This window comes from Acanthochromis polyacanthus, chromosome 22, assembly GCF_021347895.1.
Source record: "Acanthochromis polyacanthus isolate Apoly-LR-REF ecotype Palm Island chromosome 22, KAUST_Apoly_ChrSc, whole genome shotgun sequence".
NCBI classification, from domain to species: domain Eukaryota; kingdom Metazoa; phylum Chordata; class Actinopteri; family Pomacentridae; genus Acanthochromis; species Acanthochromis polyacanthus.
In genome coordinates this window covers 13,650,076-13,663,673 of record NC_067134.1, presented here as the reverse complement: position 1 = coordinate 13,663,673, position 13,598 = coordinate 13,650,076, and the positions used below count along the sequence as shown (strand labels likewise).

Here is a 13,598-nt window from a genome sequence, read left to right as displayed (position 1 = left end):
CAGCTGCTCGGCCATGGAAACCCATTCCATGAAGCTCTCTGCGCACAGTTCTTGAGCTAATCTGAAGGCCACATGAAGTTTGAAGGTCTATAGTGACTGACTCTGCAGAACGTTGGAGAGTTCTTGGTACTAAGCGGCTCAGCATCTGCTGACCCCGCACCGTCAGTTTATGTGGCCTACCACTTGGTGGATGACTTGCTGTTACTCCCACACACATCCACTTTCTTAGAATACAACTGACAGTTGACTATAGAATATTTAGGAATGAGGAAATGTCACGACTGGATTTGTTGCACAGGTGGCATCCTATCACAGTTCCACACTGGAATTCACTGAGCTCCTGAGAGCGTCCCATTCTTTCACAGATGTTTGTGAAAGCAGTCTGCATGCCTCGGTGCTTGATTTTATACACCTATGGCCATGGAAGTGATTGGAACACCTGATTCTGATTATTTGGATGGGTGAGCGAATACTTTTGTCAATGCAGTGTAGATAGGTCCTTTTGTAATCCACTGCTGGAAATTACAGTGCCACAGCAGTTTCATGACAGAAAAAACACCACACAATTTCTTACATAATATGGAAGTGTGTGGGCTCTTTCTACCATGCAGAAAGAGCCCATTATTGTTAGCTGTCATCATAAGGAACCACATTAAGCATTATGTATCCGAGCAGCCAAGGAACGTGAAGGCACTGAAAGAGTCTCTCTATGTTGATGATTTTATCTGTAGTGCCCATGATGCTGTGGTAGTCAGTCGCTATGTACCACAGGAAAAGAAATTCTTTCCAATGCTGTCATGACCTTGTGTAAGTAAATGGGTGACAAATTCACCAGAGCTGAAAGAAAAGTGGGCACACGTTGGAGTGGAACACACAACAAAAACAGACACCTGTGAAAATGTGCTTAAGGTGTTGGGACTAGTGTGGAAATCAGAGAAAGACAACTTTGTTTGATCTGAAGGGCCTTTTGGATATCCTAAAGGGCAAAGAAAACACAAAGTGAAGCGTACTCAAGATCTCAGCACGCATAGTTGACCCCATCGGCTTCCTCACTCCATTAAGAGTTAAATGCTTATTCCAAGAACTGTGGGAAAAAGAAATTGGTTGGGATAAACAGTTTCCTGCAGACCTGACTGAAAAGTGGTGTCAATGGTAAAAAGAACTTCTACAGATCCATTTACTAGCCATTTCAAGACAGCATCACATTGAAAGTCAAAGACAAACAAACTGCACGTGTATTCTAATGTAAGTGAAAAGGCATGCGGTCTTGTTGCCGATCTACGAAAGCAGAACAAAGACAGAAGTTGTGACAAGTTTTGCTGCATCCAAATCGAAAGTAGCTCCATTATAAAAAGGTGACTTTACCACGCTTTAGAGCTTATGAGCGCACTGACTGGAGCACAGCTGGGAAATAACTGTCTTTAGCCACTGAATATGGAGAACAGTCAACTGCAAATGTGGACAGAATCAACTATTGTTCTGCATTGGATTCGCAGCAACAAACAATGAAGGAAGCCATTTGTGGCCAGCAGAGTGGCGGAGATACAAAGCCTCAAAAATCCAGAACTGTGGTCGCAGTGTAGTGGGAAAACAAATCCTGTTGATCTACCTACAAGAAGCCAGAGTGTGGAGAGCCTCATTCAAAGCCAGCTTTGATAGAATGGACCCCCATCCCTGTCATTCACTGATGAAGCAGAGTGAAATGGAGAGGACTGTGCTGTAGATAAAGTAAATGTTGAGCTCAGGTATAATTTCCAGGTAGCAGTACAGCTTTCCTGCACAGATCAAAATGAACCACTATTTGATCTAGAGAAATATAGTACAGTGGTCCCTAACTATATCTCAGTTCACGTTTTGCTGTCTCACTATACGATGGATTTTTGGATTGAGTTTGGTTCTGCAGATGTTTCACTATATAATTGAATTTTGCAGTACAGATATTTCTTTTTGCAGTTGTTACTGTGGCAAGTTGTATTGAAAAGTAACACTAGCCAACACATACCTGCTCTTTATGCATCATATAATTACCTGGGGCTTTTGTTTTGACACAGACTACAATATATGTGTGGCAGGAAGTCATCAAACACACTACACTTCACATTCACGGTCCTGACAACATAACACTTGACAAGTAACACTGGAACACCAACATAAATCACAATAATAACATTTAAACCCCCAACACCCTGAACTCCCATGGTAAATTGCAGCACCACAGTTCAGTCAGAGCAACCAGCTCTGCCATTGGTCTATTATTTTAATTATTTTTGTGATAAAATAAGCATTTTGTAGCCTAATTTTTTAAAAACAATATAAAAAATATGTTTAAAAAAACAACACATTAATAGAATATTCAATGCAAATAAAATGCGTAGCGTACAGCGCTGGGCTCTGATTGGCTCAGCGACCGTCGCATCATCTCCTCTGTCTCCCCTGAATATTGCACACATGGCATAGCAGCATTCAGCATCTGGCCTTGTCCGTTTAACACAGGCATCTGATCGCTTATTTAATCAGTCAATCAATTGTTCTTGTATCAATTCTGGTAAGTCGGCAACAACAGATTTGTCGTAGGATCACATGATTGTCAGCAGGAAATTGAAGCAACGTTCATTTTTGTCATGGTTACAGTGACGCCATGCCGGCCACTATATCTCGCAATGGGAAATCTTTAACAAATCCGATGATCCGGACTATAAGCCGTATCATTGCCAAAATCTAGCCACTTTGTCGTGTCATTTCTGACCTTCCCTGAAAATTTAGTCTAAATCCATTGATCCGTTTTTGAGTAATATTGCACAGGACAGACAGATTCACAGAGAAACGTACACAGATCGTCACATAACTCCGCTGCATTCCTTGGTGGAGTTACATTATAATAAATATTCTAGCATCGGATTTGTGTATTATTGCATTCATTTGCATTTACTTTATTTTGTTTATTATTTTTGTGTTTATTTATGTTGTGCTGGTAAGAGCGGTCCGTGTTTGTTGTGCTGAGTGCTGAATAAAACCTGCAGAAAACTGTCCTGTCCTGCTGGGGATGTTTAGCATGGAAGACAGCAAAAGACATAAGCATAAAAATGCAAAATAATTGAAACTGGCCTGACCTACAGCCCTGGAGATGGGTGAGTCTACCAATATTTAAGGGTTGCAATCAGAGCCGCCTTAACCTAATAGTAGGCCCTGGGGCTGAGAGGTTTTGTAGGCCCCCCTACTCCATCGTCCCAATCTACATAAAAAAATGCATCAGTTTCTTTTATGACAAACAACTGTGAGGTTTCCTTCTTTAGCCAGAAAACACCAGCATACTTTTATTGATCAACTTACATGAACACAAAATGCACTTGTATAACATCAGTACATGCTTTACTTAAAACCAATATGGGTGAAAGACTGAAAATCAACACCATCAGAACAAAAAGAGATTCTTCTGGCCCACATACATCATTCAAACAAGTAGCAGCCATCCACAACAACTTAAAGCCTGGCTAGCAATAAGCAGAGCACTGTCCTTTTTAGAAGTGCTTTCGTCTGGCCTTCTTTGCAGAGAATGCCTTGATTATGTCCTTGAAATCCAAATCATGCAGGATGTCATGCTCAATGGACATAAGTGTGAGGTTACTGACTCTATCTTGCTGCATGCTTGATCTGAGTCTGTTTTTCACCAGTCCCAGTTTGGAGAAGGACCGCTCCCCGCTTGCATTGGTTACTGGCATGGTCAGGAATAGCCGTAAAGCTATATCTGTGCTGGGAAACACTGTGTGGAGTTTTCTTCTTCTTAAAAATTGCAGTAACTCCACTGCTGATGTGCTCTTCACCTTCTCATCTTGTACTAATTCTTTAAACTGTACCACCTCCTCCACAAAATCCTCCTCCAAGTCATTACTGTATTTCCTCTGCAGACTCAATGCAGCTGAGCGGAGGTCTTGGGAGGAAATCAAGTGCAATGCATTCAAAAACCCAAAGTTTTGATACACATCACTGTACGACTCGTATCTTCTGTCCAGTTCAGACACTAAACGGTCAATGACATAGATGAACACAGAGGTGCAGAAGCGCTTGCGGCCTGATAGTTCACACTCTGGCTCAGATGATTCATCAGCCTGTCTCTTTCTTTTTTTCTTTCTTTGGGTGTCTGCCTTGTACTCATGGACACAGTGGGAGACATGTTCTTTGCAGCTGTCTCAAAGCTATCAAACTGATCCCTCAAACCAGCTACATATTCACGTAATGACCGAACCAGATCCACAGCATTGCACAGGTCCAGCTCCACCGCTTGTAGTGCAGCACTCACACCCTGGAAACGTTTAAGAATGGCATTCCACATGTTGCACATTAATGCAATTTCAAGTTTATTCATCTTTTGTGCAGTGCCCTAGCCTCCTCCCTCGTGCTCCAATTCTGGTGCTCATCATCAGCAATGTTGAGTAAGGCCTGCTGGATCCCAGCGTAATTCTGACACAGAGATTTGGTTGCAACAGAGTGTGCTGACCATCTCGTATCAGAGAGTGATTTCAAGGTCTCAATTCTTTGATTTTCATTAGGCTGCAACCCTGCCTTGATCATCTGCCAGCGTGAAGTGGTCTTTGATGAGAAGTTGAACAAAGCTTGTACAAAACTGAAAAACTGTTCAGTTGCTCACAGCAGTTCACACTGTTCACTTCCTACTAGGTTTAGGGTATGTGCTGCACACGGTACCCACTCTGCCAATGTGCTGATCTGCTTTATGCGGGCCTGCACACCTTTGTAGGCCCCTGACATATTGCTAGCATTGTCATACACTGCCCTCTACAGTTACTGATGTCAATGCCCATCTCCTCCAAAACACTGACCACTGAGTTGAACAGTGCTTCTCCTGTATGGCTGTCAATGGGGAGGAACTTTACAAAGCGCTCCTTTATACAGCCCTCTGGTGACACATACCGCAGGATGAAAGTCAGCTGGTCCACATGTGTGATGTCAGGTGTGGAGTCCACACTGATAGCAAAATACTTTGCTAGTTTTACTCTGCTGATAATTTCATCCAGCACCTTCTGTCCCATCAGCTGTATGAATTCCTCACACACATTCAGAGAGAGATAGGATGGATTTCCTTTGCCAGCGTTTCCATATTTTTCAATGTGAGCTTTTAAAAAGGGATCAAACTGGCTGATCAGCTCCATGCTGCCCAAATAATTTCCATTGTTGATGTCTCCAAACTTGTGGCTGCCTCCCCGGAAAGCTAGTCCCCTCTCAGCTAAATACTCACAACAGTAACAACCCTCTGTAGAACCTGTGCCCAATAATCACACTCCTCATTCAAACTGTTTCCTAAGTTCTGAGTCCACTGTCCCACCCTCAGCTGCTTGATTGATGTAAGCAATCATGCTTTTCTGTGGATGTCAGAGGTTTCATGTTCTGATATACGATCACCTGCATGTTCCAGTCAGAGAAACCCCCACTAACAAATGCAGACTTTTCGTTGCTCTCGCCAAAAATCTTGCAACCAAAACAAAACACGCTACCTAGTGATGGTGAATAACAAAGCCACTCTCTACCTACATATTCCCGTTACTCAGTTTGCGGTGGAAATATGTTTTTGAGAAAAATCTTCTCTGGTGTTTGTATGTACGCTCTGATGCACGGAGGTCGGCATTTTTATTTTGACACGTGCTCTGGTCCCATTTTCGCCCAGTAAGCGCGCGCCTGCCGGTCAATTTTGTTTCCCAGCGGCCCGGGTCGCTGCTGTAAGGGCCACTGCCGGACTCGTCTCCTCCTCCCTGATCCTTTTCCTTGTCTCCTCCTCCTGATCCTTCTCCTCCTCTTCCCCCTCGTCTCCTCCTCCCTCTTTCCCCCCGCTACTCCCTCATCCTCATCCACCGCTCCTCTCTCTTTCCTGTCTTACTTCTACCTGCGCGAGCCCCGCCTCGTCTGCTGCCTCCGGTAAACTCAATGCCGCTGAACAGCCACCGCCATCCGTTCGGGACGGTTTAAAGAATCCTGTAGCTTTGGGATGCTCTTAAGTAATTGCTTTTTCTGGGTTTCTTTGTCCCGAAACACCTTTCTTTTGTGAGCGCCGCTCTCAAATTTCTTTTTCCCCGTCATTTTTCAGCTGTCACTCAATGGGGGAAAGTTAGGTGGACGTAACAACAACAGTAATCAATGAGAGCGGGGCGGGTCTTACCAGCCACAAACGTGAAGTATAAAATGATTGACAGAGAACTTGACAAGCAACAAAAACAACGCGACTTTTCCAGCTCATTGATAGGCCCCTGAACTTGGTAGGCCCCTGGGCTTCAGCCCAGGTAAGCCCGTGCATTAAGGCGGCCGTGGTTGCAATATGATCCCTATATCGCGGATTTTCGTCTATCGTGGAAGGGTCTGAAACGTAACCCAAGCGATATACAAGGGACCACTGTAGGCTAAAAACAGTACTTAGAGTAACTACAGAGATTTATAACCAACACCCACTCAAGTCAAACGATTCAGGGAGAGTTAAGTTCTGAGGAGATAACAGCTGCAGAGGTGTATCGGTTGAAATTGACTCAGCAGAACAGTTTCAGTCAAGGAATCAGTCAGCTGAAATCTGGACAAAACATTAACAGAGACTCCAAAATAAAAGATCTGAAGCCATTTCTAGATGAGAATGGCCTCATTAGTATTGGATTAAGGCTACAGAACTTGGATCTCAGTTTTAGGGAGCAGTACCCATGGGTCTTACCTACAAATCAGGAGAGCTGAACCCGAATATCTGAATATTCGGTCATTGTGGTATCTGAATATTGATTTTGAGATGCAACATTTTCATTGTAGTACAAAGTCCTGCACCTCTGTGAAAATATTACAATTATGGCTAGAAACAGAGGAAGCCAACCAGATGCACCAAGAACTTTTTTTTTTTTTTACAGTGTCTGGTTAACTACAAATGGCTTTTTCTGGGGAGATTTTGAGGTGAGAGGTCAAGTATGAAATTATTTCAATGACATGTTGAGAATCCAACAGTTCTTTCTGTTTTTACAGGTTTTGGGGGTTTTGAGGAAAGATGTTAGCTAATTTGTCATCTGATTTTCTATTCTTATTCATTATTTCTATGTTTCTCTGCTTACAGGTGACCACAGCATGTCAAACAACAACTACTACCAACTATGAGCTAGTAAGTATACTATGTGCAATATGTCTCTCATTTTGTACACTTAAAGAAACTCAAAAACACACTGAAATTACTTTTGTAATGTAATCGTTTTTGTGGCAGAACCACACACACAGCACTCTGTAATTGTCACTGAAGGGCAAAAGTCAGAGGCTGTTATTGAAAACTTTCATTCTTTCCTCAAATGAAAATTCTGTCCATACAACTTAAACAACCACAAATCTCTTGTTTTCAGCTGTAGAGGTCACAAAAATTTGATTGTGGTCAGCAGTGACAATATTGGTTATGCTTTTTTTTTAAAGTCATAAAAGTTTAAAAAAAAAAAAGAAAAAGAAAATCAAACTGGCAGATCACGTCTCTCAATTTAGAAAATAATGTAAACCTTCCTTCTTAAACTATTAGGGTACACTTAAGCAAGGCACTTATATCAGTCAGAATAAAACTTTTAATTTGGAACAGGATGAAAGAATGGTTGCATGGACAGTTCAACACATTGCAACTTGAGAAAACGACAGAGAGAGAAAAATAGTAAATTTAATCAAAACTTCTTGATCAATTTGGCTATGAAATACAAATACAAATTGCAAATATAGAAAGTACAATCATGACAAATGATGGCAAATGTGCTGAATGCATTTTATTTCTCATTTGGAGTCACTCTAAAAGTGGCATCATGGAATTTTTAAATATGTAACATTTCTGTTTTCTGTACTGTTGCTGTGTTGTCTCGGCATCCACATATATTTTGTGTTCTGTTACAGTGTGGTCAGTTTAGCGTCAATGTTATATTTAGAAATGTAAAATTGTTGACTAAGAACTGCAACAATAGAGGTTCACGGCTGGATTTGAACTGGGCATGCTGCAGCTAAAAGTGGAGAATGCGACTCTAATCTAATACACTTCATCATCCATTCATTATCTGTACACACTTAATCCTCATCAAGGGCCATGGGGGGCTGGAGTCTATCCCAGCTGACTTAGGGCCAAAGCAGACGACACCCTGGACAGGTCACCAGTCTGTTGCAGGGCTACACAGACAGACAAACAGTCACACTCACATTCACACCTATGGACTTCAGAATCACCAATTAACCTCAGCATGTTTTTGGGAGAAAGCTGGGGAACCCGGTGAAAACACAGGCATGCACAGGGAGAACATGTAAACTCCATGCAGCAAGAGCCCAGGCCCAGGCCAGGACACAAACCAGGGATCTTCTAGCTGCAAGGCAACAGTGCTAACCACTGTTCAGCCCCTTAATACACTTCAGATTCAGTCAGTTATTTTCAGATTCAAATAATATTTTATTTTGTGTGAAAAACAAGATTGTAAGGTACCAAAAACCTGGCAGATGTAAACTATATAAATAAACTAACTAACCAAATAACAGTGTCTTTCTCCAGAATTCTGTACTGCACCTTTTAGTAGTGTGGATTTACATGCATAGGCCAGGAGGTCAAACACATCCACAATGCTCAAAGATCCTAAGCAAATGCTGCTATATAAACATTCGTACCCAAAGCAGTTTTTTAAAATATTTTTGCTCATTTCACATTTTTGCACACTGTGGCCTTATTTATTTTCACTGCAGTATAAAGTCCTGCACTTCTATGGAAATAGAGCAACAATGGCTAGAAATACTGAGACCTCCAACGTGCTTGATATGCAGTATAAGCAACAAATAAATGAAATATAATAGGGATTATTTCACAAAACTTGGAGTTAACACTTACAAACTTTTCCTAGAAGCACACAGGTATTACTGTGTGAAAATAGTGTATCTACATAATGAAACAGGTTACTCTTTACTCATCATATTGTTTCCATAGTTGTCTCCTATCTGCTCTGAGTAAACACAGCTCAAGTGAACAGTCTGTGAATTTTTGTCACGTGACAGTCACTTGTGGATTTCCGTTTGCACCAAGGAGGGCAGAATTTTTTATTACAGAATCTGTTAAATGTACACAATTTATCATTGTCAAATCCGCAAAGGAAAAGATAGCAATTTAGATGAAGGAGGCTGTTTTAAAGCTCAGTAAAAGAGGAGCAATACTGAGCTGCAGTGAAGTGAAGTGATTATTCTCCTTTCCTCTAGGGGCTGCTGCTTTATAAGACAAAATGTGATTCATGCACTGCGACACCAAAACTTGAGTCATTTTCATTTTTAATGAGCTTGAAATTGGAGTTTTTTCACTTTTATGAAGAATGCGAGCTCAGCCAGTATTGGGCCATGATTAGAAAACCAGCAGAAATAGCAGTTTGATCCTTCTCCTGACTTCTAGTCAGTATTCTTTAAAGTAAATATAAAGTTGCACAGTCACGCCCGTTTTAAATTCTTAAGATCAACTGCCAATGATATGTCCATATTAGGAACATTCAGATCTACAGTAACTACTTTTCACTTTCACTTTTCAATTTAGACTGTGGGCTTTTTAAATCTGTGGTGCAGCTTGTTAAAAAGTCCCTCAGATTTGTTACAGAGCTCACATCAGTCTAAGTTGCTGGGCTTAACCCAGTTAAGAGATTTTCCTTAACGCGTGGATCATTGTCAAACTCTGTGTGTCTCTGCCTTCTGAATGCTGTATACTTTTTTTTGCTTTCATTCTCCATCCCTGCCTCTTTAAGCAATACATATATTACAATCAAATTTTGACCAAACACAATTGAATTAGAAGAGGCTTCAATTTGTAAACAGGATTTAAATGAAAATTGCAGTAAGAAAGTTAGAGACTCTGCCCAGTTATAATTTGGCCTCCAGCAATCGGTGATTGAATTTTTTTATTTTTTTTAGAGCCAGCACCAAAATTGGAAGTAATTTAAATCCACTTTCCTCTGAAATTTGTGAACAACTTTCCAGTTGATCAATCAATCAAAAAAAAAAAAAAAATTGGTATTTTTATGAAATAAAAATTCTTACTTCAAGGGACTTCTAGTTTTCCCTGGCAGCTTTCATCCACATATCAGTTAAATTTACAAACAACATGTACTTGCTCCCAAAGTTGCAAATCTTGAGTAAATAATTTTTGGTTCTGACAAATGAAGTGAGGTGATGTTTAATTTTTCATACTGCTATTTCCAAGATCAAGAATTCGTATTCAACACAACCAATTCACGCTTTTAATGTGTATATTTTAGAAGGTTTAGAGAGCAACAATTACCCAGACAAGAAGATGAAAAATGTATTTCCATCAAGATTTATAAAACACCAAACACCATCTCTCTTTCTCATACTTTTCTCACAATGTAGTTTCTTCCTCATTGTGGAGAAACAATGACTGACTCTTGTCATTTTTCTCTCCAGCCTCCTACTCCTCAACTGCCATTAAAGCATGTAGATACACCGGTAAGTAACACCTCTTCTGTAAAAGTGTTCATGCAGAAGGGTGCTTTAAATGCTGATCATTCACCAATGTTGTTATTATTTAAAAAAATGAGTAACAATCCTTTTGAACACTATAGTGGTGAAAAGAATAGGGACACCTCTGCTTGTTATGTCATCTTTTGCTGTTTCTAAAGGCCCCTGAGTTACCTTTAATGTAAATCTTAATGCAGCAGCATACAAAGATAGTGCATTTCCATCTGTGTGGCAACAGCTTTGTGCTCTTCGTTTTAACTCACAATGCCCTGGCATACAAATTTAGGCCTATAAAGAAATATTTTCTTGCGGTTTGGTGCAGAAGAACATGACTGTCCTGTGATGAAGAAAATAGCACACCTTTTACTACTAGTGTCACGTGTCACCCCTGCATTCCATTTCTCACGGTTATCCACAATTATTTTATCTTTGTTATTTGTTACTGTCTGTCAGAGACCCCCACCCCACCTTTTGTTGTCACACTTTTCCATTTGCAACTGTTTGCCAGATGCTTTGATTGCATTGCTCGTTGTTCTTTTTGTCTTACCCTCTGTTACTGATAACGAACCATATGCAAATTAACCACTATTCACCCTTGTGTTTACAGACGGCCCCTCCCTACTCTCTGATCCACCCTCTGACATCCCATATATGGGGTATCTCAAAATGCTCTGGGTGTCTTACCTTCACAGACTCATGCTCTGTGTGATAGGCCCACCGTATGCCGGAATACCAATAAACACCCCACTACAGAAAACTTTGCAAGACTAAGAGCGAAATTTCTTCAAACCTGCACAACCCAAGCATAGCACGTCACCCGTCATCAGTGGCCAAACTCACTAATACTCTTGTGGCTGAATTGGAGCATGACTGCAAGATTTCACAAAAAAGTGCACGCTCTTACAGCTGGCAATTAATTGTTTTGGAATGAGGTGTTCAACAGTAACTTATGAGTGTGATATTGATTGTCCACATAGTTTTGGTCATAAATGACTGAGATCATGGCAAACATCTGTTGCCTTCACTCTTGAAACACATCTGGTTATTTAATGCTTTGAAGACATATCTGCTTTGTTTCTCTTATTGGTAAGTCAGCTGTCAGCATAGAAACTGCTGTGCTGTGTTGCATTGTCTTGTTTGCTGAAAAAAACCCACAAGAAGTGATATTGATACATTTTGTTTGGAGGAGGCAAACTGTGACAGGATCACCTCTAAACACATAGATGTGAACAACAAAATTTTTTTAATACAAACCTTACTTTGCTTGAAAAATAAGCTCTGACAGGTACACGGTGAATTACATTAAAACATAGCAATCTACTCTAACTGTAGACCAACTTTGCTGCTATTCCATTATACAATTATTTGTTTTTAATATAGAATAAATTATTTTCAATTAATAAGTAATTTTATTTATTTTAAATCTTTTGACTGCAAAAATAATGTCAGCCTGTTGTTTCAAACTGCAGAAGGTGGCATGGTATACAGCATTTAACAGCTAATCAAATAATGTATGCATCCTTAAAGATTTCTTTTTATTTAATATGGTTATACTGGGTGACACGATGCAGTTTGCATGTTCTCCTGGTGCCTGTGTGGGTTCTCACTGGGTACTCCAGCTAAATTGTGATTCTGAATTGTCTTTAAGTGTATATGTGAGAGTGCTTGGTTTTATGTCTCTCTGCATGATCCTGTGATAGACCAGCAATCTATCCAGGGTGTCCCTTGCCTTCGCCCTAAGTCAACCGGGATAGGCTTCACCCTCCGTACGACCCTACAGAGGATATAGTGGTGTATAGAGAATGGATGGAAAAAATTATACTATTTATAATATGTGTGTGGAAGAATTGAATATCATGAAGCCATTTGAAGTATAAAATTGGTATATTGATTTTTTTTCCACAGCAGATATTTTGGCATGTAATCACAAGAAAAGCACAGGTACATAAGTAGTGGCTGCCTTCCATTTATTGGAGGTCCTGGTATTGTGGGTGCGGGTAGAAGATCATGCCCTCTAAATGGAATTCAGTCTTTATTATTATCATTCTTTACACTTATGTTTCTTCCTGCTATGACAAGTCAAAATGTTTAACATGACACTGACAAGTATAATTGGTGGATTTAATTGTTTGTTTGTTTGTTTTTTAAATTTTCTAAGTGGATTTATCAATTTATAGCTGTTGTAATAACCAAACAAACAAACTATCTAATTATTCTAGCAGCAAATTTGTCTCTATACATTCAAGTGCCCTGTGGTAAAAGATTGAATCCCCTCTCTGCTCTGTGCCAGAGTAAATAAACATTCACAAATGAGAAAACCTGTAGTGACATTTGTAGCTGCCAGCCCACTGCAAATTGTGTCTCCTCTGCCAGAGATCGATGCCAAGGCCTGGCCCGAGATGAGGCATGCATGTTTTGCTTGACATTGCTAAACCTACAGGATGTGGGCATGGGCGGAGGGTTTCCAAGAGATTCCACAAAAAAATAAGAAGGGAGAGAAACTACTACTGTAAAACAAAAACAGTTTATTCAACTAGCAAGCACCAAAATGCTAAATTTGTTGGTCTGTTTAGATAATTTCATATTGAAAGGGACAACGCTGTCGATAGATAGATAGATAGATAGATAGATAGTAGATAGATAGATAGATAGATAGATAGATAGATAGATAGATAGATAGATAGAATAGATAGATATGATAGATAGATAGATAGATAGAATAGTATGTTTCATATACCATTATTGATATAGTGGAATCGTACACTATGTAGCAGATCGAACAAATATATAAGTAGAGCCAGCATAAATGCACACAGTGCTAGATATAATATCTTTCTACTAGAAGAAAATAAATATTATTTCTACTTTCATATCAAACTCAGTGATAGCACAAGGTCTGTTTATCTAAGGTTAAGCAACATGTCCTTGTCCTCTCCTCTCTTTTTTGTGAGTCAGAATAGTGAGTCAGTGTTTGTGTCAGATGTTGCCCCAAATGTTTAGATCAGCAGCAAGAGTAAGGTGGTGGTCAGGTTGGATTATGAAACAGATCGGTCTGTTTACAGCAGCTTTGTATGGAGATTAATTCACATTCTTGTCCCACTCACACAGAAAAG

General features: G+C 40.1%; 1 protein-coding gene across 5 annotated transcripts in view; it reads left to right on the top strand.

Moving 5' to 3' along the window:
- Positions 1 to 13,598, top strand: part of tns1a (tensin 1a) — a 179,038-nt gene that overhangs the window by 83,542 nt on the left and 81,898 nt on the right. For 4 of the 5 annotated variants that reach the window (XM_051941886.1, XM_051941888.1, XM_051941884.1 and 1 more), the window contains exons 4-5: positions 7,091 to 7,135; positions 10,432 to 10,473. In XM_051941886.1, coding sequence (XP_051797846.1) covers positions 7,091 to 7,135; positions 10,432 to 10,473 — 87 coding nt within the window. The remainder of the gene's footprint in view (positions 1 to 7,090; positions 7,136 to 10,431; positions 10,474 to 13,598) is intronic. The other variant, XM_051941887.1, reaches the window with a different exon arrangement.